This window comes from Bubalus kerabau, chromosome 20 (genome assembly GCF_029407905.1).
Source record: "Bubalus kerabau isolate K-KA32 ecotype Philippines breed swamp buffalo chromosome 20, PCC_UOA_SB_1v2, whole genome shotgun sequence".
Taxonomy (NCBI): domain Eukaryota; kingdom Metazoa; phylum Chordata; class Mammalia; order Artiodactyla; family Bovidae; genus Bubalus; species Bubalus kerabau.
This window is the reverse complement of record NC_073643.1, coordinates 18,590,348-18,616,383: the sequence shown is the minus strand read 5'-3', so window position 1 is coordinate 18,616,383 and position 26,036 is coordinate 18,590,348. Positions and strand designations below refer to the sequence as shown.

The following is a 26,036-nucleotide window of genomic DNA, read 5'->3' as shown; positions in this document are numbered from 1 at the left end:
GCCCTGCTGGAGGGCCCTAACCCGAGAGACCCATTACAGTCCAGGCTCCACCCATTTCTGAAACTGCTCTCTACCTGTATAGAGCTTTGACCCTTTTCACGTAGTGAGCTCATATGGGCTAGATTGTAACAGAGAAATAATCCCATTTCATGGCTAAGAAACCTGAGGTATCATGAGATACAGCAGCTTGCCCCAAATCTCCCAGCTAGTGAGCAAGAGAGTGGAATTCAGATGTAAGATATCTGCCTCTACCTATGCTATGATACTGATCACTAGCCACATGTGGCTATTTAAATTATTACAGTTAAAATTTAAAATTTATTGCCTCAGTCCCACCATTGCTCAACACTTATATGGCTGCTAATGCTTACCACATCACACGGTCGTAGATAAAACATTTCCATCATTGCAGGAAATTCTGTTGGGACAGGATTAACGCCTCTTACACCTTGGAGTAAAAAAAAACCAAAAACTTATGTTTGAGTCCTATTCTTATGAATTTGAGCAAGTTATTTATATTCTGTGCCTCAGTTTCTTAAATCTATAAAGTGGAGATAATGTCAGTCTGACACAGTACCTGCCATTACAAGTAGTGAATAAACAATGACTGATCTTTCCACCAGCCCAGTATCCAAGCTGTTGGTAACTTCCATTGTGCTGGTTGTGGGGGTTGACATCCCTGTTTCAGACTTGGGGGCCAGTGGAAGTGTTGCATATGTAAATAAAGAGGTGCATTGAAGTGTTTGATGTTCATTAATGGAAGTCAGTGGGAGCCCACAGGGGGTTGTCTTTATGGAAGAGGATGCCAAGAAAAGTTTGAGAAGGGTTGGGCTTTGCTGAGTTTTGAAAAGAGTCTTCCATATGGCCAAAAGGGTTCTCTTGAAACAGGACAAGGTACTGTTTAAAGGAAGGAGGGGTTGGGGGTGGGGACTGCTATCATCCCCTTTATGACATTACCTCTGTGACCTCCCCCTCCTGTCTTGCAGAATTAGGTGTGCCCTTCTGTGGGGCACACGGCCATAGCCTGGCTTTGCAGTGACTGTTGCTCACGTGAAGGTGCGGTGAAGCTGGACATCCACTAGAGTATGGCAGCTGCTCACTCAACCCTCACAGGACAGCAATGCCTGGGTGAGCCAGCCAGAATTCTAATTTGTCATGGATCCATCTCCCAGGGTTCAGAGCTAAAACCAAATTTGCTGGCTGATCAGAACAGACTGGATGGTCTCCAATCAGCCAGTCCTCTCCTGAGGGCATACCTTTTGGGAAGCCCAGTCATTAGCCTCAGGGTTGAGAAAGGGTGATCTTAGTGGTTGGGGTTGACTAGAGAGGTCTGTGGAGGACCCACCTTCACTTGTGTGAGCCAATCTATCAGTGATTCACAGAGCTGGGTTCCTGGAATCTGCTTGAGAGGGCATTGCTAGAGTTTGCCTCTCACACTGTCCATTTGGTACTTGCATGACTGATAGGCAACCCTTATGAGTGATGATACGGACTTGTGTTGAAGAGTGGGGCTTTGGAGTCAGACCTGGGTTTCAGGGCTCCACTATGCGATTTAAGGCAAATTATTTAACATCTTGGAACCTTATTTTTCTCACCTGTGACACTTGAGGGTGTAACAGTTTTCATACTACCTCCAAAAAGGTTGCTTACCGTCTTGTCTTGAGGGCTGTTGCATAACTTGTTTTTTTGGTAGATTGAAACGATACTTATTTTCTATTTCCAAGTACTGTCTTTTTTTCTGGGGGTGGGGGGGTCTGGGGGTTCTGCCCTTTTATTTTCCCCATAATACTGCCCTGGCTTTCAAATCTACCCCCAAGGACCTTACCCAAGCTCCATCTGCCAGGAGCTGCAGGTCTGGTCAGCTTCCTTTTAGTTCCGCCAGAAAAGTTCTTACCCTCTCAGGGCTGTTGCAGAGACCCCTCTCCCTGGAATGCTATTCCAACCTTGGCCAACTCCTCACCAATTTGCATTCAGTAGGTTTCAGTTTAAATGTCACCCCTTCAGAGAGGACATCATTGACCACTTTAGCTAAAGTATAAAACACCTGTGTTATTCCTCTGTCGCTTGCTTTTTGTTTCCCCTCCACCGGGCAGTAAGCACCATGAAATCAGGGACCATCTGTAGTTCTGATCCCCAGCACCTAGCCCACTACCTAGCACGTGGTCTTCGCTGACTACTGTGGAATAACTGAAGCCCCAGGAAGCGCTGGATAAGTTATCAGGACCCTATTAGAAACTGGTAGGGTAGCCAGTTCTCTATGCTTCCAGCTTCAGTGCCCAATTCATGAAGAGTCTGGGGCAGGTAAGGCCCCGAGTTTGGCCCCGCTGGAAGTAAACCCCCGAACGGCCACCCGAGGCCTGATTGTGCCAGGGGAATCGTTTCTAAGGCGACAAAAAACAGAGGGCGGGGCCTCAGAACGGAGGGTTTAGCTCGGGCCCCCGCAGGGCGCTCCCGCGAGACGCGGCTGCGCGCGGAGGGGGAGGCGGGCTCTGGGGCCCAGGGAATGCGCGCGCGCGCGGCGAGGGTCTCATGCAGGGGCCCACCGCGGCGCTGCTCCTGAGGGCGGGGGAGCTGGGGGCCGCACAGCCGGACTCCACCGCCTGGTACCGCCAGGAGCGGGGCCCCGTGTGCAGCTGGCCACGGAAGCCGCAGCCGCTCGAGCGCCGCGCCACTTCCCCCGCCCCATGGCACAGGGCGCGCCACTCCGAGTTCCGGCTTCCAGAGAAGGGTCCGGCGCACGGCCAAGACTGGGTCTGCAACCCAGCCTCAGCGCACCGCCTAGACTGCGCCCTCCGGCCCTCGGCCCACGACAGCCACGCCCAGGGCGCCGAAGATCCCCGCCTCCCTGGGCCCTCGCCTACCCCGGCCCAGGAGGACGCCCCGCCCCAGGACGGTGAGGCCACTTGCGGCTCGCCCCTCCTAGCCCAGGGCTGAGTCTTGGGGCGGACGTGAGAATCCGGGGAACCGGAGAAGAGCGGTAGAGGATAGGCATCGGATGAAGGGTGGAGAAAGAAGGGGTGCCTACCCCACCCCTACTCCGCATCTTTCTGCAGGTTCTCTTGTCCTTTGGCGAGGATTCTCCAAGGCGTCTCAACACATGGGCCGGCTCAGAAACGCCAAGATCCACGTGGAGAGAGCTGTCAAGGTCGGAGGGGGTTGGGGAAAGGGCTAGAAAAGGCCTGGAGGGTGGCTCACCCTGCCTCTTTGCACTATATTCTCCCCTCCTTAGAAAATAAAGAAGAAAAAACCTTGATCTCACGCCTGTCTTCAAATACTTCTCCAGTTTTCAACACCCCGTTCACAACCAAAATTCTTGGCAGAATTCAACTTCTTTATCTGGATTTCAGTCCTCAGGCCCCACCACTCTGGATCCCTGTCCTTCACCACTCTCATCAGGAACCTCTCTAGTTAAGGTCACTGGTGACCGCTAAGGAGCCAGATCCACCAGTCAGTCCCTTTTCTGTCCTGACCTTGGTTTGGCACCTTGTGTCATTCTGCACCAACACACCTTTCCTCTTGGCTGTCTGCACACTCTTGCTTTTCCTTCCTCCCTCCCTGGAGAGAGGGAGCTACTTTTCAGTTGCCTCTGAAGACTTCTCAGGACATTCCTGTTTCCCTGGATCCCTCTCTACACTTGTCTCCTTGGCTGTGAGTTCAATCCATCCTGCACCCTTTTCATTCCCTCTCCAGCCCAGCCTGGCCTCTGACTGCACCGCTCTGTGGATCCAGTCCCCCACTTGACATCTCCATCGAGGGAGCATCAAAGCATTTCAAACCCATGTCTTAAACCATACTCTTCATTTTCCTGCCCAGACCCGTTCTTCTCCCTGCTCTTGGGTCTTTTCCATCTCCCAGTTGCTCGAGCCAGGAAATTTGATCTTTCTGTTCCCTCACCCACACATCTAATCCTAATAGCAAAACTAGTCTCTATTTCCAAAAGGAATCTCAACTCCCACCTTGTTCCCATCTCTGCTGGAGGCACCTAGAGAAACCGCAACAGCCTTCTCACTAGTCTCCTTCCCCCCATCTGTTTTCCATAGGACAGCAAGCCACATTTAACAGCCTCCAACCCCGTCACTCCCTCCCTTCACCTTATTGCTTCACACTGCTCTTAATATAAAATCCAAGTTCATTCCAAGGCCGTCAGTGCCTTCCACACACCTCTTAGGAGGTCTCCCCTCATTTTCCACACTCCATATACCTTGGCTCCCTTCCCGTTCCTTCTGACCCCTCCAGCCTCAAGGCCTTTGCACGTGCTTTTCCCTCTGCCTTAACTGCCATTTGCCCAGCTCTGTACATTTCTGGCTCCTTCTCAGCTTCCCCTGATTGATTCTCTGGATCCCCATTAAAATCCTATTTCTTGAGCTTCCCAGCCTGGATGTTAATTGCTGCTCTTTCACTTAACCACTGGGTGGCTAAGCTACTCAGTGTCTCTATGCCTCTGTTTCATAACCAGTTAAGTAGAGATTGGTTGCATGCGGGTGCTCAGTCGTGTCTCACTCTTTTGTGATCCCATGGACTGCAGCCAGCCAGGCTTCTCTATCCATGGGATTTCCAGGCAAGAATACTGGGAGTGGGTTGCCATTTCCTCCTCCAGGAGGTCTTCTCAACCCAAGGTTTGAGCCCGTTTCTCTAGCATCTTCTGCATTGGCAGGCGGATTCTTTACCACTGCACCACCTTGGAACCCCCAAGTGGGGATAACAGTGTCTATTAAAAATATACATTGTTGTTAGTAATGTATTTAAGTGCTTAACACATAGTAAACGCTCAATAAATATTAGAAAATATAGTTGCTATTATGATTATGCAGATTATTTTTCAGCTTGTTTACAGTCTGTCTCTCCTACTAGAATATATAAATTTCATGAAGGCAGAGACCATAGCTGTCTGGCTCACCATTATCTCCCCTGTGACCAGCACTTAGGCTATACTTAACTGAAAAAGTATTCTTCTGTCACCTTATAGCAGAAGAAGATCTTTATGATCCAAGGTCGCTACCCTGTGATCCGGTGCCTCTTGCGTCAAAGGGGCTGGGTGGAGAAGAAGATGGTCCATCACTTGGGTACCACTTTGCCACAACCACATAAGGATCTGGACAGCTCAGTAATGGGTGACAGTGACACAACTGAGGATGGTGAGATATCCCTCCCTTCCCACAAGCTGCCTGAGTCCCTTTTCTTTGCTTCTCACTGTCTCAAAGTTGAGGCTTTGATGTGGGGCTGAGGGGCGGGGACCGGAGCCTTCCCACACCTGGGCTCTACATCTACAGAGGATGAAGATGAGGAGGAGGCATTCCGGCCACCACAGCTGTTTGACTTCGATGAGTTATTGGAATTTGATGACCTACATGGGACACACGCTCTGATGGTGAGGACCCAGCGGGCTGGATAGGGGGCTGCTGCTTTCAGGAGAAAGCACTCGAGTCCAGCTTGGTGACCCCAGACAAGCCGTTTTCTAAATCTCAGTTTCCCTGTCTGCGGTAAAAACGATCGGTTCTCTAAAGCTTAGGTAGGCCAGTGGAGCGGTGAGTGACACAGATGAGGCTGGCCTGGGATCAGGACTCTTTGCCAGGTTGTATCAGAAGCTGGCACAATCTCCACACCTGGTAATTCCCCCTTCCAAATAAAACCCCATAGTTCATCTTCCTCCATCCTTGGCAAGTGAAGGTTAGAAGGAAGGACTTAAAAATTTTTGAAAGAGGCTGATATGATTTGGGGAGGATATGTGTGTTGAGATCATGACACTTGGCTTTGAATCTTCGTACCACCACTTTCTGAATTGAACTATGCCAAACTGCCATTTTTGTCTGTCAGGTGAGGTTGAGGACTGGCAGTTCCACACGGCCCAACATTGTGAACCTGGGACAAATCCCTGAGCCTCAGTTCCCTCATCTGTGAAATGGGGATAATGGTAGCACCTACCACATAGGGTTATGGTGAGGATTAAATGAATTGACATGAAAAAAAAATAAATAAATAAATAAATTGACATGGAAAGCTTAAGCACAGGGCCTGGCACCTGGCGTTACTGGTTATCAGTAATCCTTCCTCCCAGAGTTCTGGGAAGGTTGGGGAGAAGTGGAGCTCATAAGAAAACCTTTGTCACATGCTCTGTGACCATCAGCTTAGAGTCACTGCCCTGCCACTGAGTAAGTCACTAACGGCCAAGACCCAGAACAAGGTGTGGCATTCAGTTGTGGGGTTTAGTCACAGCCTACGGGCACCTGCTTGAAAGAGCTGCAAGCCTGCCTGCTCTCTGCTCACCAGTGTGTGCCCGAAAGGGAAGAGATGTCTTTTCTTAACTTAAAAAAGATGACATGTGAGCTAGAGGCCCCCTTGGGAGGATCCTTTCCCTCCATTCACCCACCTTGCTCAGCACGGCAGGGAGAAGCTTCCTCAGGCCTCCGTGGTGCCCACATCAACCTTCCCTGTCTCCTCCCCTCTCCCCAGTCACGTATGGTTCGGAACGAGATCCCCTACTTCATCTGGACTACTCGTCGGGACATCCTGGACTGTCGCTTCCTCTCCAAGGATCAGATGATAAACCACTATGCTCGGGCAGGCTCCTTTACCACAAAGGTGAGCTCTTCAGAGCGCAGGCATGCAGCTGCCAACCCCCCAGCTCTTGGGCTGGCAGTCCCTTTTTCTGCTCTCCTTGTCAGTAAGAGTTCTCAGGAGGTGGGGAAGTACGTGATTCAGTGGGAGTTGGACACACCTGGGTTCAAATCCAACCTGTGCAGCATGTCTGGCACATATAGACATGGTGACTAAAATAGACTCCAGGAGCCAAACGGGGTCTGGAGTAAGAACAAACACCATGGCCAATGACTGTGAGAGGAGCACCCTTCTCTCCTAAGTAGAGGCTGTCTGGCTGATGGTTCTATTATATCTTGTCTTGGTTAAGTGACTTCACCTCTCTGAGCCTCAGGCTCCTCTTCTTTAAATAAGAATTCCAGTAAGATCTATCCTCTAGGGTTATGGCAAGAATGATAGGCTTTATAATTGGGATCTGCTGGTCTATTGTTAGTGTGGACTGGGAAGGATTCCTCAAAGAGGCAGGTTTTTAAGGATGCAAAAGGGTGGCTTGGAAGGATGCAGGGCATTCTGGGCAAAGGGAACCACATGAGCATCACGTGGAGTTGGATATGAGCCTAGAAAGTGGGGCAGAGGCTCTGAACCTGTCCACGCAGCGTCCCCTTGAGCTCTCTGGGTGGGTGCCCAGTGTGGAGAGTCCCTTGGAGGCCCCCTGGGCAAGTCCCACCCTGCCTCCTCAGTGGCTGACTCCATAGGTCGGTCTGTGTCTCAATCTCCGGAATTTGCCGTGGTTCGATGAGGCTGATGCCGACTCCTTCTTCCCGCGCTGCTACCGCCTGGGGGCTGAGGATGACAAAAAGGCCTTCATAGGTAAGGAGATACCAGCCCCATGCCTAGCCCCTCAAGCCAAAGGAGGAGGGCTAAAGCCCTGGCTGGTGTTGGAGAGCAAAGGGCCTCTCTCATGCCCTCATCTGCCCCAGCAGATTTCCTTCTCCATCCCCAACCCTCATCTTTCCCTTATGTGCATCCCTTAATGAGCCCCCTGACCTTGGTCACCCCAGACCTCCAGAAGAGCTGACATAGTCTATCTTATTTTCTAGAGCAGGTTCTAAAAGTTGGTCACCTAGTTGAGTTTGGAATCCAGAATAAGTTCCAAGCCCCTGTCAGATTCCACTGACTAGATTTGGTTCCAAGTCTAGTTCCAAGGAAAGTTTCTAGACTTTGGGGCTCATGGACAGAGTAGGCTCCAACTCCAGCACACACTGTAAATTCAGGTCAGAATTTGGATCCACATTAGACGCTAGGTTTAAATTAGTCTCCTAATCCTATATAGATTTGGGGCCAAGGTCTGGTTCTCAGGCTAGAATTAAGTATCAAAAGTGGATCAGGACATTGTAAATCGACTATACTTCAAATAAAAAAAATAGAAAATCACACACATGCACAATAAAAAAAAAAGTGGATCAGGAACAGAGGAGGAGAAATCAGACAGCAGAACCAAGCAAGATTCTGAAGGTCAGATTCAGGGGCTCGTTCCACAGTTGAAACAGAAGCCATTTTCTAAGTGGGGTTCTAGAGCCAGAAACGGTAGTCAGGTTCCGGATCCAGAGTGGGGCAGGTCATGATCAGGTTCCGGAACCAGAACAGGCCTGGAGCCTAGGGGCTGAGGAGGGTATCCCCTGCCCCGGGAGCAGAGGACTTCTGGCTGACAGCTGCCCGCAACGTTCTCAAGCTGGTGGTAAAGTGCGAGTGGAAGTCAAACTCTGTCGAAGAAGAGGAGGCCCCAAGTAAGTACTGTGGTTACCTCTGCCCCCCTAACCATTTATCCTCCCACCCAGCACACCTCACCCATCTGTCATGGTATTTTTCTCATCCGTCTGCCCATCCACCACCCCTTCCTACCCACTCTTCCATACATCTCCCCTTCTTTCTGTCCACAGTCTGTTCATCCATCTGCTTACCTACTTACCCACCCGTCTCACATTCACCTACCCATCCACCCATCCATCCATTCATCCTTCCCTGCACTGTCGATCTGTTCATTCACCTACTTCTGTCAACTCCACACTGCCTATCCACCCACTCCACCTTCCTGCCTATCTAGCTACTTATGCTTCCACAGACCCGCCTCCCCATCCGTGTACTTCTTTTCCATCCTGCCATCCACCACTTAATCTATCTTCTGGCCCATCTACTCATCATTCTTCTGTCCCACCCACCCACTTACCCACATGTCTTCCTATCTGTTAATTGACCCACTGCCTCGCTCAGTCCTCCAATGGGCCTGGTGTGTGGCAGAGTGCTCTAGAGAGGACAGACTTAAAAGGACATGGTCCATCCCTGCCTGTGGGGAGCTCAGATCTGTGAGGAGAGGCAGCAGTAAAACCATGTAGTTGCATGTGGTCTGAGGACCCCTCATGCCGTGTGAAGGGGGACCCAGAGAGTCTCTCCCTACTTGTTGGCTCAACCAGTTGCTGGCCCTTTCCCTTTCTGGACTTAGCTCCTACCTCACAGCTTCCATCCTGTAGCCAGAGGCCCATCAGCCAGAGTTCCCAGAATTCCTCAGGGATTTGGTGAAATGAGAGGCAGCTCTGCTGTGAGAAGCAAGTCCCTGGCTCTTCAAGAGGGACACCTCCCCATGGCTGTCTCCTGGGTGTGTCAGGAGCAGGGGCTCAAGGGGCCTCAGGTGTGTCAGAGCTCCAAAGCACAGAGAGGCTACAGGTGTGTCTGCTGGGACTCTAGGTGCTGAGATGCTTTGGGGTCATTTAGGGTGGAGCCTCAAGTGAATGACAGGTCCTGCACAGTGAGGGGCAAGGATGCACACTGAGACCACAGGTGAATTCAGAACAAAGCCCCAGGTGAGTGGCAGGTCCCACAGCAGTAGGGACTGCAGGTGTGTTTCTGGTGAAGTCACGAGTAAGTGACAGGCCTTGGGGCAGTGGGAGCTGTGGAGTGTGGGATAGTGACAGCCCGCACGTCTACCCCATCTCTACAGGAGACAAGCAGCCAAAGAAACAGGAGAAGAAGCCAGTGTCAGTGTCCCCAGAGTTTGTGGATGAGGCTCTGTGTGCCTGCGAGGAGCACCTTAACAACCTGGCGCATATGGACATCGACAAGGACGTGGAGACCCCGCCCTGCCTGAGCCCTGAGGGCTGGTCCCTCTTCCTCCAGCGCTACTACCAAGTGGTCCAGTGAGTGCCTCTGCAGCCCCGGCCATGGGGCGTGCTCTCGGGCAGCTTTCATGTTCCCAGCTGATGGTCAGGGACAGAACCTCTCTATCCAATGCCCACCGCCCCCAGCTCCTCCCCAAGTCTCTCTGTTTTCATTCACCCTACTATTCTACTCCAGAACCCTCAGGAGTTCTCACTGGCTTCATATTAGGGTCCAAACTACTCTTCCCCAGATCTCGGTGTAGCATAGTGACTAAAATCATGGCCTGTGCTGTCAGACAGATCTGAGTTCAAGTTCTGCCTTTGCTCTTTCCAAGCTCTGTGACCTTGGGAATCTCACTAACCTATCTGATCTTTGCTTTTCTCAAGTGCAGAATAGGTTTAAAAATAATGTTCTGCCTCGAAGGTAGGATTAGACAGGGTAATTTTTATGATGTGCTCAGCACTGACTCATAGTATTCATTCACAAAGTAAGACTCTTAGGTCATTTAGATTTTATCCTGGAAACCAGCATTTTGCAAAGCCTATTATATAGCATGCTAGTTCTATATGCTGAAATGGAGTTTATGAAAAAAGGGGTTTGTGGTCAGTCACATTTGGAAAACACTGGGTTGAACAAAGTTAAAATAGGTTTCCTTGATAGAGGACTTTTCACAAGATGGTGTAAACTCCCAAGAGAGACAGAGTGTGCAGTGTATCCTGTACTTATGTGACCCCAGCCCCCTGCCCCAAGAATCCTTAGTGGTTGTATTTGCAGGACACATTTTGGGGAAAGATTCTTGAGCAGAGGAAAGGAGTATTGAGATGGGCCTGGGCCTGTTGTAGGGAGATGCTGGTCAGCACAGTGTACCGGAAAAACTGGCAGGAAGAGGGCCTGAAGGCAAGAAAACACTCAGCATTTACTGAGCCCTTCCTATGTGCCAGGCATCGTGCCAGACCCCAGAAATGAAGCAAAATCCGTGCCCTCAGGAGCAGACAGCTCAAGCGGGGAGACTCGGAGCAAGTCAGGGGGAGGGCTAAAGGCCTCAGGTGGCGTGGTGTTACAATAGAAAGAAACAGACAGATTTAATGATTGATAGGGGAGACTGAAGAACTAGTAAATGAACTTGGAACGAATGACTTAGCCAGCAAACCCACATCATTGATGAATAATTCATTTGTATCTTTTTTTAAACATTAGAGAATGAAAACTAGGTGATCCCATACCATACTTTCCCCTTAGCTGCCAGAAAACATAAAGCTGCTCTTCTGAAATTAAGAATCACTGGGGGACGTCCCTGGTGATCCAGTGGCTAAGACTCCAAGCTCCTGATACAGGGGGCCATGGTTCAGTCCCTGGTTAGGGAACTAGATTGCACATGCTGCCACTAAAAGAGCCTACATGCCACAGTGAAAGCAAGTAAAACCGAGTACAGCCAAATAAATTAAAAATATTAAAAAAAAGAAAAAAAAAGAATCGTTAGGACTGAGTTATAATAGTTGGTGGAAATAATGTCAGTCCTTTACATTTCTGGATGTGGGGCAAGTCAGGGGCTGAAGGAACCTCTCAAAAGCAGGATTAGGAAATTTCCCTGGTCATCCAGTGGTTAAAACTCTGCTTCCAATGCATGGGGTGCAGGTTCAATCCTCGCTCGGGGAACTAAGATTCCACATGCTACATGAAGCAGTCAAAAAAAAAAAAGTTAATTAAAAAAAAATCAGGATTACATAAAATATTACCTCATATAACATTGCACTGAATTATTAGGTAATTAACATTAATTAAGTCAATATTTATTGCTGCTTCTCAGCTTTTAAAAACAAATCTACAACTCACCAGCCAGGCTTTTTTTTTCCCCATCCCCTGACCATCAGGTCCACTTTCCACAGAACTACTGGTTGTTTTTTTTTTAACTAAATGTAAAATCATACTGTCATGTTGAATATGCTTTTTCAAATTGCATGTGTCCCTGCCACTGCCATGTGACACTTTCCTGGGCCAGATCACAGATTTGCTCAGTATATTCTTTATGCCTTGGCCACAGAAACGTTTCCAGCAAACCTTGTGGAAATAGAAGGGCCAAGATTCATGTGTGAAAAGGAGGCCTTGCCAAGACCCCTCCATCTGATTGTCCTTGTTCCCAGCACTGCCCAGCTGCCACTGCTATGCCAGCCTTAGTAACAGAGATAAGTTCTCTGTGGCTGGAGACATCCAAGAGGCTCCAGCCTCTTTAACATCTGAGAGATGTTAAAAGAGAGGTTACCATCTAGCGGAGGCTTCCTTCCTGTTCAGTCAAAAGAAAAGAAATGGGAGAGTTTGGCTGAGGCCACCATCTGGGATGTTTTGTGACTTGGTTTAGTTGAGGACATTTCATGTCCTGTAGGAATCAGGTTCCTCTTTGTCCCCGAACTCATCCATACAGCCCAGTCGCTGCCAGAGACTTCCTTATTCAACCATTCATTCATTTAACAAACTTCTAGGGAGTACCTGATAAGTGCTGGGGTACTACTTGGGGACGGGAGTATAACAGAGAATAACGACTACAGAAAGTTGGTCTCATAGAGGTTACATTCGAGTGAGCCGAGACAGGCAGTGACCAAATAAGTGTAGGTGTCAGGTGGTAAGTGATGGGAAGAGAAATAAATCTAGGAGATGTATGATATAGTTGTGCAAGAAAAGAATTAGATGAGGAAGGGGCCTGCCTATCCACCAGTGTTAGGTTAAAGATAAGGAGAGGAGTGAACCGCCAAAAACAGTTGTGGATGAAAGATTCAGGCAGGCTAGAGTTTGCATCCTGGCTCAGCCTCTTAACTCATTGTGTGGCCTTGGGCACATCCCTTAACCCTGCAAGCTTCAGTTTATACTTCTCTAAGATGGGACCAATAACATCTCCCTGAAGATGGATTAGTGATAATGTATGTAAAGCCCTTGGCACAGTGCCTGGCATGTAGAGGTGCCTCATCATTTGATGCTGGTATGATTAAATTCTGCCAAAGAGCAGTTTTAATATAATAGAGAGAGAGGTGGCAGAAGGTGGAGTATTGGAGTGGGAGGGGGTACGGTAGGTAGAAGTCCCATTCCAGCAGTTGGGGATGATGCCCTGGGCAGGGTGGATCTGGGGCACAGCCTGAGGGCGGGGGTGGAGGATTGGGAGAGCCCTGTCTGGGTCTCGAGGGGAAGGGTGTGACCAAAGCTGGTGGGACCATGGCCAGGGGGCTTGTGTCTCCCCTTGCCTTGTTCACCAGGATACCCTCAGGCCCAGCCCTGCCCAAGTCCCATCATCTCCCCACAGCGAGGGGGCAGAACTCAGGTACCTCGACACTCAGGTCCAGCGCTGTGAGGACATCCTGCAGCAGCTGCGGGCTGTGGTGCCCCAGATGGACATGGAAGGAGATCGCAACATCTGGATCGTGAAGCCGGGAGCCAAGTCCCGTGGACGAGGTGGGGGTCTGCCCCTGCTTCCTGTACCAGCGCTCTACACCCTCCCCAACCAGAGGCTCAGGAGGTTAATAGTACAGCCTCTGTTGGAGCCAAACTGCCTAGGTTCGAATCCCAGCTCTGCTGCTGATGCGCTGTGTGACCTTGAGGAAGTTATATCACCTCTTTGAACCTCAGTTCCCTCATCTGTGAGAGTTGATGATAATACCTCCTTTTGAGGCCAGGATTAAATGAGGTAGTGCATGTACCGCTCAGCACAGTGCCAGGCACAATAGCCACCCCATGAGTGTTGGCTGCTGTGATGATGATAGGGCTTCCCTGACAGCTCAGCAGTAAAGAATCCACCCACCGATTCAGGAGATACGGGTTCAATCCTTGGGTTGGGGAAATCTGCTGGAGAAGGAAATGGCAACCCACTCCAGTATTCTTGCCTGGGAAATCCCATGGACAGAGGAGCCTGGCGGGCTATAGTTCATGGCTTCGCAAAAGAGTTCGGACACGACTTAGCAACTAAACATGATGATGATACCAGTGCCTCCTCTCCTGCCCTGCGAGTGCAGGTTAATGCTTTAGGCAGGCCTGGCGGTACTTACTGCAGTTACTTGTCGTCTAAGGGCTCTCCCATTTGACTTACGCATCCTTGTGAGGTGTGGAACAGTGGTTAAGGGTGTGGATGCTGAGAGTCAGACTTCTTGGTTCAAACCCAAGCCCTGCTCCCTAATATTCGAAAGACCTGGGGCAGGTTAGTTAACCTCTTCTGTGCCTCATTTTCATCCTTGGTAAAATGAAGCCAATAATACCTCCCCAAGAGGATTACATGAGTACAATACGCAAAGTGCTTCGATCCTATACTGTCAGAGTAACTGCTATGTAAGTGCTATAGTTTTTAGCCACTATTTTGACTGCTCAGCATGAATGGAATTTGAACAGGGCACCCAGCAGGCTGGGATGGTGCATTAGCCCAGCCTTTAAAAGATCGTTAAGGACTTCTAAGATGTAAAAAACAGACTTTTGGCAGCGGATCACCCACATACTGCCCTTGGGAGAATTTGTTCATGTTCTAGTGAAGCTGCCGCAGCTCCACACACTGTGGGACACTCTCGGGATGTCTCTCTAAAACTATCATCATAGTCTTGTCTTCTTCTACCTTGGAAATCGTTTTGTTGGTCTTTTCTAGGTTTGAAAATACATATTTGTTATTAAAAAAAAGATCAGACAGTACAGAAACGTGGAAGAAACTAAGGGCACCTTCGATTTCACTGAGATAACTACTGTTTACCTTGTGGTGTGTTTCTATACTCTCGTCTATGCATGTTGGCTGTATGTGTGTTTTATTCTAAATAAGAGCATACTACTCTATAGCTTCCTTTTTTCATTATTTATCTTTCCATATCAGTGAGTATTACTTACTTTTTTTCACCTTTATTTTTTCTTAATAGATCTTAGAGGTCACTCCATTTCTGTACATCTAGATCTGCTTCCCCCTGGCCCCCATTTTTAGTTTATTGTTAGAGTCACTTTCAAACATACACAAAAGCAAAGAGAACAGTACAGTGAATTCCAGTGTATTTCAACATTTTCTCTCCATTTTTAGTAAAACTTAATTGAAATATGTATACAGTCCACTTCATTGACAAGGCTACACATTGTGAATATACAACTCAGTGAATTGTCACATAGGGAACACACTCGTGGAAACACAGCACCCTGATTACAAAATAAAACATTACCTTTACCCTAGAGGGCCCCATAATACCTCCTGGTCTCTACCTCCCTGCAGTGGAAGCCCTTATTCTGACTTATAATACCATAGATTAGTGTTGCCTGTTTTTGAATTTTATATAAAAGTACAGTATATACTTTCCTACCTCATTCTGTCTTACAGCTGCACAGTCTAATCTTGTGTATATGTACTCTCGTGGTTTTACTTAATCCTTTTCTGATGGATATTTAGATGGCCATCAGTTTTTCCCCTATTTATTTGATTATTGATTGGTTAATTGCTGTTAGCAACACTGATGAATATCTTGTGCAGATAGCTTTCCATTTATAGTAGTTTTTCCACTTATTTCTTTAGGATAAATTCCTAAAAATGAAATTTCTGGGTCAGAGGTCATGAACAGTCTCAATCTGTGGCTATACAAGTCATCATGATATTGGGAATCTTAGTAATCAGTCTGGGCTTTTGAGAAAGTATCTGGCCTGGGAACCAAGCACAAGTTGTTCTGTGCCATTGGCAGGCAGTCAGACTGTTTGGAGGACCAAGCAGTGAAGAAAGGACTGATTTGTGAGTGTAGGTGTTTGTTTGCAGTGTGATTCTTACTGTAGAACCTTGAACAACATGAATGAACTGCATGGGTCCACATATATGCAGATTCTTTCACTTTGTACCTACTTTAGTACTACATGATCTATGGTTGAATCTGTGGGTGCAGAACCAGGGATATAGAGGACCTACTGTAAAGTTATACAATAATTTTCAACTGTTCAGAGGGTTGGCACTCCTAATCCCTGCATTGTTCAATGGTCAGCTGTATTTATCAGCATTAAAACACCTTATTAGCATAAGATGCTTAACGTCACTTGTTATAAAACAGATAAAAAGATACCATTCTACCTAGGAGAATGGCAAAAATAAATCATCAACAGTGTTGGTAGTATGTGGGCAAACACACAATCTCATACACTCTTACTCGGAGTGCAAGTTGTTAGAACATCTTTGTTCTGTAAATTGAAAAAATGCACATACCCTTTGAGCCAGCAAATCTATAACTAGAGATGTTTTTCACAGGTAACTAATAATTAGGATCAGTTAACATTTACTTAATGCTCACCAAGTGCCAGGCACTGTTCCAGTTCCTTAGGATGTTTAAATGCATAGACTACTGTGCAACTGAGGCACACATAGACTCTCCCATAACTTGAGTGCCCATCCATAGCACCTGGAAGCAGCACCTGGCTTCTTTGGAGCAGGAGATGTGTGTTGTTGTTTTTTTCTTAATTGTGTACCCTTTTGTACTGCCTACTTTTTGCCTCTGCTCTTTTATATTCTGTTAGTTATTATGAAAAACTAATCAAAGTCATATATGTATATGGTTTTAAAAAGACCCAATACTGTTTAAATTTTTATATGTGCATATATTCCTTTCCATCATCAAAATTGGTTAATTAAAAAAAAAAATCCTTGGCAGATTCTCAGCTTTCCCAAAGGGAACATGGAGAAAGGCAGGCTTACCTACTCGGGCCTGTCCTTAGGGGATGAGAGCTTAGGATGAACTGTTCATAGTCCCCTAGCCCATCTCCCAGCCAAAGCCTGGCCCGATCCCTAACCAGCCCTGTTTCCCCCTTTAGGTATCATGTGCATGGACCACCTGGAGGAAATGCTGAAGCTGGTGGACTGCAACCCCATGATGATGAAGGACGGCAAGTGGGTGGTGCAGAAGTATATCGAGCGGCCCTTGCTCATCTTTGGCACCAAATTTGATCTGAGGCAGTGGTTCCTGGTGACTGACTGGAACCCACTTACTGTGTGGTTCTACCGTGACAGCTACATCCGCTTCTCCACACAGCCCTTCTCCCTGAAGAACCTGGACAAGTGAGCCCCCCGACCCTCAGCCCCCTCAGTCCCATGGGCTCCTAATCTAATTGGGGAGCTGGCAAGGAATAGTGCTTCTACTGCGGTGCTGGGCTCTGAACACAGCCTCTACAGGCAGGCAGGTGTCATCCATCCACCCATCCTTCCACCCAGCAGTTGCCTATGGCACGTGTACCCTGAGCCATTCACCGTTCTAGGCACTTGGGACACAGTAGTGAATGAAACGAACCCAGCCCTCAAGAGTTCACATTCCAGCAGGGAGAAACAGACAAGCCGTGAACATAATCAGTAAAATCATCAATGGGTTAAAAGGTGATACGTGTTATGAGAGAAAAGATGTAGAGCAGGGTAAAGGGGGATCAGGAGAAATAGAGAGGCAGCATTCACTTGGAGGTGAGAGGAAGCCTGTGGAGCCCTGGATTCAAATTCCTTTTTTGCAGCTTCCAAGCTCTGTGACTTGGGTCAAGTGGAACTCTGTTTAAGCATCAGTCACCACCATCTGTAGAATGGAGCCAGTAACATGGAGCTCATAGCTGTCGGTTAACTGAGTGCTTGCATGTGACGAATGCCAAGCACTTCATGTATATTATCTCTGACGTTCATGAAAACCTGGCCAAGTGGGTACTGTTACTACCTCCATCTTTTACATGTTGAAAGGAGCACGCAGGTTAAATGAGTTATATGAGATTTCACCAGTCAGCGATGAAGACAGGACTTGAGCACATGTCTTGGTGATTACAAGCCCTGTACTCTGAGCTGCCTTCTTCCAGGCACTGGGAGAGTTAACTGTGTCACAAAGCACTTGGCACTGTGGCCCCATACTTAGTACCCTCAGAGAGGTCCTGAGCACAGACTGGTAGCGGCCCTAGAAGATGGTGATGAGGATTTTGTCGACTCAGCTGCACAGTTCAGTGTGTGCAGGACTGGTTCTGGGGTTTGCCTGCCCTCCCCACGTTTGAGTGGGTGGGGCACAGGGAGCCAGTCCTCAGCTTCCTGCTCTCTGTCCCAGCTCTGTGCACCTGTGCAACAACTCCATCCAGAAGCACCTGGAGAATTCATGCCACCGGCACCCACTGCTGCCCACAGACAACATGTGGTCAAGCCAGAAATTCCAGGCCCACCTGCAGGAGATGGGGGCCCCGAACGCCTGGTCCACTGTCATCGTGCCTGGCATGAAGGCCGCAGTGATCCACGCCCTGCAGACCTCCCAGGACACTGTGCAGTGTCGGAAGGCCAGCTTCGAGCTCTACGGTGCTGACTTTGTGTTCGGTGAGGACTTCCAGCCCTGGCTGATCGAGATCAATGCCAGCCCCACCATGGCACCCTCCACAGCTGTCACCGCCAGGCTCTGCGCCGGCGTGCAGGCCGACACCCTGCGTGTGGTCATCGACCGGCGACTGGACCGCAACTGTGACACAGGGGCCTTTGAGCTCATCTACAAGCAGGTGAGGTGGCCAGGCCCAGGCAGGACCCAGGGAGGCCTCCCTGTAGTAAAGCTTAGGGCTCTGTAGTCACACAAACCCAGTTTGGGTCCTGGTCTTGCTGCAGTGACTGGGTACAGCCACTCCACCCTCTTGAGCCTCCATTTCCCTGTCTGTAAGATGGACATGCTGTTACCATCTTTCTCCTGGGGTTTAGGGGATGAAATGAGTTAGTGTGTTAGATAATACTTCTAGAGGCTGGTAGCATACTGTTACAAGCATAGACTCTAAAACCTCCCTGGGTTCAAATCCCTGCTCAAATAAATAACTCCTCTTCCATGAGGTTCCAGTAAAACAGCAGCCCTCAAAATTATAGAAGCTCTGCTACTGCTACTGCTAAGTCACTTCAGTCATGTCTGACTCTGTGCGACCCCATAGATGGCAGCCCACCAGGCTCTCCCATCCCTGGGATTCTCCAGGCAAGAACACTGGAGTGGGTTGCCATTTCCTTCTCCAATGCATGAAAGTGAAAAGTGAAAGTGAAGTCGCTCAGTCGTGTCCGACCCTCAGTGACCCCATGGACTGCAGCCTACCAGGCTCCTCTGCCCATGGGATTTTCCAGGCAAGAGTACTGGAGTGGGGTGCCACTCTACTGTTAACCAAAAGGCCATGCAGCTCTGTCTTTTCACTCAAAATGTGTTCGAGAGTGAATCTTGAGACCTATAGGTATACTCTTGGGATGTTTAAAAGATGTGTAGCTGCCTTTAAGGGCCTAATAGGCATGGCTTGGGTTTCTCTGAAGTTTTCTGTTTGTTTTTGTCTTTTTAGATATCATTGACATACAACATTGTTCGTTTCAGATGTACAACATAACAGTATTTGTATATATTGTGAAAAGATCACCACCATAGGTCTAGTTAACATATATCATCAAAGAGTTACAAAAATTTTTTTTTTGCATGAGAACTTTTAAGATCTACTTTCTCAGCAACTTTCAAATATACAACATTATTAACTATAGTCATGATTCTATACATGACTTATATATTTGTAACTGAAAGTTTGTAATTTTTTATTCCCTTCACCCATTTTGCCCACCAATCAGCTATCTGTTCTCTGTATCAGTGAGTTCAGTTTGTTTCTTATTTTAGATTCTGCATATAATTGAGATCATATGATATTTGTCTTTCTCTGACTTATTTAACTTAGCATAATATACCCATGGTCTGTCTACATTGTCACAAATGTCAAGATTTCATTATTTTTATTTTTTTGGCTGCACCACATGGGATCTTAGTTCCCCAACCAGGGTCTAAACCAGTGCCCCTGCAGTTCCCCATCCAGGGGTCAAATCTGTGCTCCCTCTAGTGGAAGCGTGGAGTCTTAACCACTGGACTGCCAGGGAAGTCCTGAGATTTCCTTCTTTTTAATGGCTGAGTAATATTCCATCATATATTTACATGTACACATTTTCTCTGTTCATCTGTCAGTGGATGCTTAGGCCACTTCCAGATGTTGGTTATTATAAATAGGGCTGCCATGAGCATGGGCTTGCAGATATCTTTTCAAATGGTTTTTCATTTCCTTTCGGTAAATACCCAGAAGTGGAATTGCTGGATTGTATGGTAGCTCTAACATTAACTTTTTGAAGAACATCCATACTGTTTTCCATAGTGGGCACACCAATTTACCTTCCCACCAACCTGCAAAAAAGTTCCCTTTTCTTTACATCCTTGCCAACCCTGTAATTTTTTGTCTTTTGGATGATAGCCATTCTGCCAGGTGAAAGGTGATAGCTTATTGTGGTTTTGATTTGCATTTCCCTGATGATTAGTGACATTGAGTACCTTTTCATACACCTGTTTCATGTATCTGTATGTCTTCTTTTGAAAAATGTCTATTCAGATCCTCTGTCCATTTTTTAATCAGATTGTCCTTATGTATTTTGGGGACCTCCCTGGCAATCCAGTGGTTAAGACTTCACACTTCAGTGCAGGGTGTGTGGGTTCGATCCCTAATTGGGAAAACTAAGATCCTGCATGAAAAAAAGATTGTCTTTATATCTTTGTATGTTATTAACCTCTTACAAGTGATTTTCATTTTCTCCCATTTGGTAGGTTGTCTTTTGATTTTGTTGATTTCCTTTGCTGTTTAGAAGATTTTTAGTTTCTTTATTTGTGCTTTTGTTGCCAAATCCAAAAAATCATTGCCAAGACTGAGTTAAGGAACTTCCTGGCTGTTTTCTTCTAGAAGTTTTATGGTTTAAGGTCTTATGTTCAAGTCTTCACTCCATTTGAGTTGATTTTTCTATATGGTATAAGATAGTGGTTCAGGTTTTTTCTTTTGCATGTGGCCGTCCCGTTTTCCCAACACCACTTATTAAGAGATCGTATATTCATGCCTCGTTTATCATGACTTGCTGCTGCTAAGTCACTTCAGTCGTGTCCGACTCTGTGCGACCCCATAGACGGAAGCCCACCAGGCTCCCCCATCCCTGGGATTCTCCAGGCAAGAACACTGGAGTGGGTTGCCATTTCCTTCTCCAATGCATGAAAGTGAAAAGTGAAAGTGAAGTCGCTCAGTCGTGTCCAACCCTCAGTGACCCCATGGACTGCAGCCCATCAGGCTCCTCTGTCCATGGGATTTTCCAGGCAAGAGTACTGGAGTGGGGTGCCATTGACTTAATTGACCACAAATGTATGGATTGATTTCTGGGGTTTTAATTTTGTTCCATTGATCTGTCTGTTTTTATGCCAATATCATTCTGTTTTGATCACTATAACTGTGTAATACATTGGTTTGGCCAAAAAGTTCATTTGAGTTTCCATATGTGCTTGCGGGGACCGAATGAACTTTTTGGCCAACTCAATAGTTTGAAATCAGGAAGTGTGATGCCCCCAGCTTTGTGCTTTCTCAAGATTTCTTTAGCTGTTCAGAAGTCTTAAGTGATTCTGTACATCTTTGGGGATTGATTTTTCTATTTTTGTGAAAAATGTCATTGGAATTTTGATAGGGATTGCATTGAGTCTATATATTCCTTTGGGTGCTGATGATGACATTTAAATAATATTAATTCTTCCATTCTATGAGTACAGAATATTTTTCTATTTATTTGTGTCATCTTCAGTTTCTTTCATCAGTAGTGTACAGGTCTTTCACCTCCTTGGTTAAATTTATTCCTGGTATTTTATTTTCTTTGATGTTCTTTAATCTCTTTAAGTTAGAACAGCCCCACTGCTTTTTTTCCCCACCCATGTTTGGATCTTTTGAAGGCACTAGACTGGTTGTTTTATGGAACTGTCCCACATTCTGGAGTTATCTGATTGTTTCCTCACGGTGGTGTTTAACTTCTGTTATCTGAATGTCCTATAAACTAGAAGTTAGGTCACACAGCCTGATGAGGTTCAGATTACACATTTTTGTCAAGAGCACTTGAGAGGTGATACTGGGTGCCTCCTACAGCTTCACAAGGCACCCATTGTCAGAGTGTCTCGTGATTGGTGATGCTAACTAAGTCTGACCACGTGGTTAAGGTCATGCTACAAGATCTCTGCATGGTAAGTTGCATCCTTCACTTTGCAGCGATCATTTTCTTTGTAAGGTGATTCTTTGGCAGTGTGCAGATGACACATTTTCCTGTCATCCTTTTCACCTACTTGTTTTGATATCGTTTTGATTCTTGCCTGTTCTGTTAGAGTTGCAGAATGGTACATTGCTATTTCTATCATTCTTTCTGCATTTATGAGCTGAGATTCTTCCATAAAGATGAGTTTTTCTGTATCAACTGGGCTTCCCATGAGCTCTGATATCTGTATTTTTTTTTAATTGAAATATAGCTGATTTACAATGTTGTATTAATTTTTCTATACAGAGTGATTCAGTTATACATATACATATTCTTTTCCTTTATGATTTATCCAAGGATACTGAATGTAATTCCCTGTGCTATACAGTGGGACGTTAATATCTGTAAATTTTTAAAATATTTATTTATTAGGCTGCATCACGTCTTAGTTGTGGTATGTGGGATCTTCATTATCTTCATTACGTCTTGCGGATCTTTTGCTGCAGGGCATGGATTCTCTAGTTGTGGCGTGAAGGCTCAGTAGCTGCGGTGCAGGGGCTTAGTTGTTCCATGGCATGTGGAATCTTATTCCTTAACCAGGGGTTGGACCCGCGTCCCCTGAATTGCAAAGCAGATTTCTTAACCACTGGACCACCAGGGAAGTCTCTTGATATCTGTATTTTTAACAAGCTCCAAATGACACTGATGTTTAGATAGGTTTTAATCAGAATCTGTTGATGACATGGAAAACCCCTCAGCCTAGCCCTAGGTTAACAGGAGTGTTCCTAGCAATATGCAGGGGCTCTTCTGTGTCCAGTGCAGGAAGTACAGCTCAGCTTAATAAGAACTGAACATGGCCCAGGAGCTCCTTTCTTGGATCTTTCTTTCTGCCTCCCTCTGTATATTTGCAACGTTATTCTTTCCACAGAATGCCTTTTTTAAGGTTCTGCTTCCCTTGCTTCAAATGAGAATTTAGGCAGGCTCCAGGCCTCTTTATCCATCTGGGTGTTGTAACTCACATGCTCTCAGCAGAGAATCTGGCTCATCTCAGGAAGCTGTCCATTGACAGCAGCCGGTGGAGAGCACACACATTCCCAGCCAGGGAGTTGAGGAGGGCAGGTGGGTGGAGGGGTGGATGTGGGGGCCTGGCTAAGACTGCCTCCCACTCCGCTGGTTTATTCATCTCAGGGGCTCTGTGACCCTCCAGGTACTGATTCAGACCCCTTAGAGGACAGAGACGGGCTTTGCATTTCTCAGCCCAGAAATGTCTCCTGACCAGGTGCCCCAGAAGTTAATTCCATCTACCCTGCCCTAAGTCTTTCTAGACCTAGGATTCCAGCACCATGGTCTAAGCAGGCCTTGTCTCCCCTTCTTCCCCACAGCCTGCCGTGGAGGTGCCCCAGTATGTGGGTATCCGGCTTCTAGTAGAGGGCTCCACCATCAAGAAGCCCCTGGCGATGAGTCACCGGCGGATGGCCGTCCGCCCAGCCCTCCCTCACCTGCTGGCCCCGAGAGGCTCTGGGGAAAGCAAGGACTCAGGAAGCCCCATCCACAGGTCAGCTTCTAGGAAAGTTGCTGGGGCCAGAAGCCTGGGGCACACTGAGAAGCCAGATTCCACTGCCACCACCTCAGCCCCTGGAAAGGGGAAGAAAGGCAAGGCGAAAAGTGCCACAGCCCAGGTCCACCCCAATCTCCGGAAGTGGGACACCCCCAGCACGAGGATGGGCTGCATTTTTACCATGACCTTAGCTAGCAGGGACAGGCATCCCCACTCTTTGAACAGGTTGCCACTGAGTCTGAAGAACTCCCAAGCCCTGGGTAAGACCCTTCCCCCCAAACACCCCAGGGCCTCAAGACAACTTCTTCCTGTTCTCCAAGCCCCTCCTAACCACCTGGGTTTGCCCCCACCCACAGCCCCACCAGAGAGTCACCGGTAGTAAGTAAAAGCCACCACTTACAAAGTATTTTTAAAAACTGCATGACTGAATGACTGTGATCCACCCTCCCACAAAGTAGTCACGTGGTGAGGCCGTTGTACTCATTTTGAAGATGCCAGGACTCAGTCCCAGGTTGATCTCACTCCAGAGCCCCAACTTTTCCTGCTGTAGTATTCTGTCTTTGCTGCCGTGCAAAGTTGCCTCTGGGGGAAAGAACTAATATCTGTACAGCACATAACAGTTTAAACTGTGTCACTACCTGACCAGCTCCTTTAGTTCTCACAGCCTAGAGAGGGAGGTGCTATGATCCCCATTTTCCAGCCGAGGTATCAGGAAGTGTAAGGAAGTTGCCCGAGGTTGCACAGCTCAGAAGGGGCAGAGCTGGGATGCAGACCCAAGTCTGTTGGAATTCAAACCCTGTGTCCTTCCCATGGTCTCTGGAGAAGGAACTGGGTGGGCTCCATCTGCCCTCATCTCCCCCTGCCTCCCCACCTTCCACGCAAACCTTGAGGGGCAGCTGGTCAGCCTTAGCCCCTCCCCAGCCCCTCATGGCCCCTCTTGCTCCCACAGCCCCTTACCACTTCCCAAGCCTCCACAGCAAGCCCCGGCTGCCTTCTCCCCATGTGCCCTGGCCCCAGGGGCAGGTCCTCAGACTACAGCACAGCAAGCTGGTGGGCACTAAGGCCCTGTCGACCACAGACAAGGCCTTGATGACTCTACCAACTGCCAAGGTTTTGATTTCCCTCCCACCTAACCCTGAGCTCAAGCTGGCACCCAACGCCCTGAAATCAAAAAAGGTGGGCCTCAAACTGTGACCAGTACCCCGCTGGGCAGTGCTGACTATCGGGGTCAGGGCTAGAGGGCACAGGTAGAGGGTAGCCCCCAGGCTGGCCTGTGCCCCAAGGGAAGGGCCTGCATCCCTCAGGACCCCCTTCCTGAACAGATTCCTGATCATCTCTCCTCCTTCTCCCCTCCTTTCACACGGAGGCTCTTGCTCCCCAGCGCCTTCATGGTCCCTACTTTGGAAGTAATGTGTGGTCTCAACCCTTTGAAGACGGAAATCTTCCTAGCATCTATAGGAAGAACAAGACCACAGGCAAATGCAAGGCCAGACTCTGTGACCGACCAAAGGCCGAGACACACCTCTTGAAGACACTGAGCCTTCCAGGACCTCTGACCCTTATCACAGACCGGGGTTTGGAGGGCACAAGGGACATGTGGCCACAGAAGCCCTTGCTTCCATCACCATCACCCTTATCCTGGATGCAGCGCCAAATAAAAAAGAGCAAATGAGGTCTTTGAGGCTCGGCTCCTTTTCTTTTGGAGGGTGAAGAGAGGGTATAGTGTGACCCTATACTCCAAGGCCCAGGACAAGAGCCAGAGGCTGTCAGCAACTCCCCCCCAAAGCACAGCCCCACACTCCCACCCAGCAACAACAGGAGACTCAGTGGAGAAGAGTGGACCTTGCTAAACCCCAGCCCTCTCCTGAGGGAGTGGGCCCGTCCCTTCCTCTGCAAGGGGCCAAGGTCACCTCAAAAGGAAATATCCAACAAGCCCCTCTCATCTGAAAAAAGCTCAACATTCCTTAGTTATAATGGGTTGAATGTTGGTATGTCTTCCTAGAACCTGTGGATCTGTCTATTTGGAAAAAAAGGTCTTTGCAGATATAAGTTAAAGTTCAGATTTTGAGATGACATCATCCAGATGGGGCCTCAATCCAATAACAATTGTCCTTACAAGAGACTGAAAAGAAGACAATTGAGGAGGAGGCTGTGTGGAGACAGAGGCAGAGGTTGGCATGATACGGCCACAAATCAGAGGGTGCTTAAGCTACCAGAAGTTGGAAGAGGTAAGGAAAGATTCTCCCGTAGAGCCTTTGTGTAGAGCACAGCCCTGTCAACACCTTAATTTTGGACTTCTGGCCTCCAAAACTGGGAGAGAGAATCCATTTTGTGCTATTTTAAACCATTCAGGTTGTGGTAATTTTTTTTTTTTTTCCTATTTTTTGGCCGCTCCATGTGGCACATGGGATCTTAGTTCCCCAACCAGGAATTGAACCCATGCCCCCTGCCATGGAAGTGCAGTGTCTTAACCACTGAACCTCCAGGGAAGGCCCCAGGTTGTGGTAATTCATTGCAGCGGCCCTAGAAAACTAACACACTAGTCAAATCAAGATAAATACACTCTGATCCAGAAATTATTGCACAGCTGAATGAGAAAACGCAGACAGGCAGACCCACAGCAGCACTGTGGTCACAGCCAATGACCTAAGTGTCCAGTAACGTTGGGTGGATAGACTGCAAGCCCCAGCATTCCAACTCCATGCCACACAACAGATGCATTTCCCAGGGTGGGGTGAGAACAAGTCACAAAAGGATATATACAGCACAGTTCCA

At 47.8% G+C, this 26,036-nt stretch overlaps 1 protein-coding gene across 8 annotated transcripts; it reads left to right on the top strand.

Annotated features, from left to right (window-relative positions):
* Positions 1-20: 20 nt before the first annotated feature.
* TTLL3 (tubulin tyrosine ligase like 3) lies at positions 21-24,936 on the top strand. Of its 8 annotated transcripts, none has more exons than XM_055558021.1 (14): positions 21-1,128; positions 2,694-2,893; positions 3,054-3,145; positions 4,967-5,135; positions 5,271-5,368; positions 6,451-6,579; positions 7,290-7,404; positions 8,229-8,321; positions 9,530-9,725; positions 12,977-13,125; positions 16,474-16,717; positions 17,727-18,162; positions 23,086-23,258; positions 24,628-24,936. In XM_055558021.1, the coding sequence occupies exons 1-14, from the start codon at positions 1,121-1,123 to the stop codon at positions 24,788-24,790; spliced, it is 2,265 nt and encodes a 754-aa protein (XP_055413996.1). In that variant the 5' UTR covers positions 21-1,120; the 3' UTR covers positions 24,791-24,936. The 8 variants fall into 8 exon arrangements, 7 of the variants coding, with proteins under 7 accessions (XP_055413996.1, XP_055413997.1, XP_055413998.1 ...); XR_008706173.1 differs by lacking the exon at positions 21-1,128 and adding an exon at positions 24,211-24,437 and having other exon boundaries at positions 2,473-2,893; positions 24,643-24,767; XM_055558022.1 differs by lacking the exon at positions 2,694-2,893.
* Positions 24,937-26,036: the final 1,100 nt, after the last annotated feature.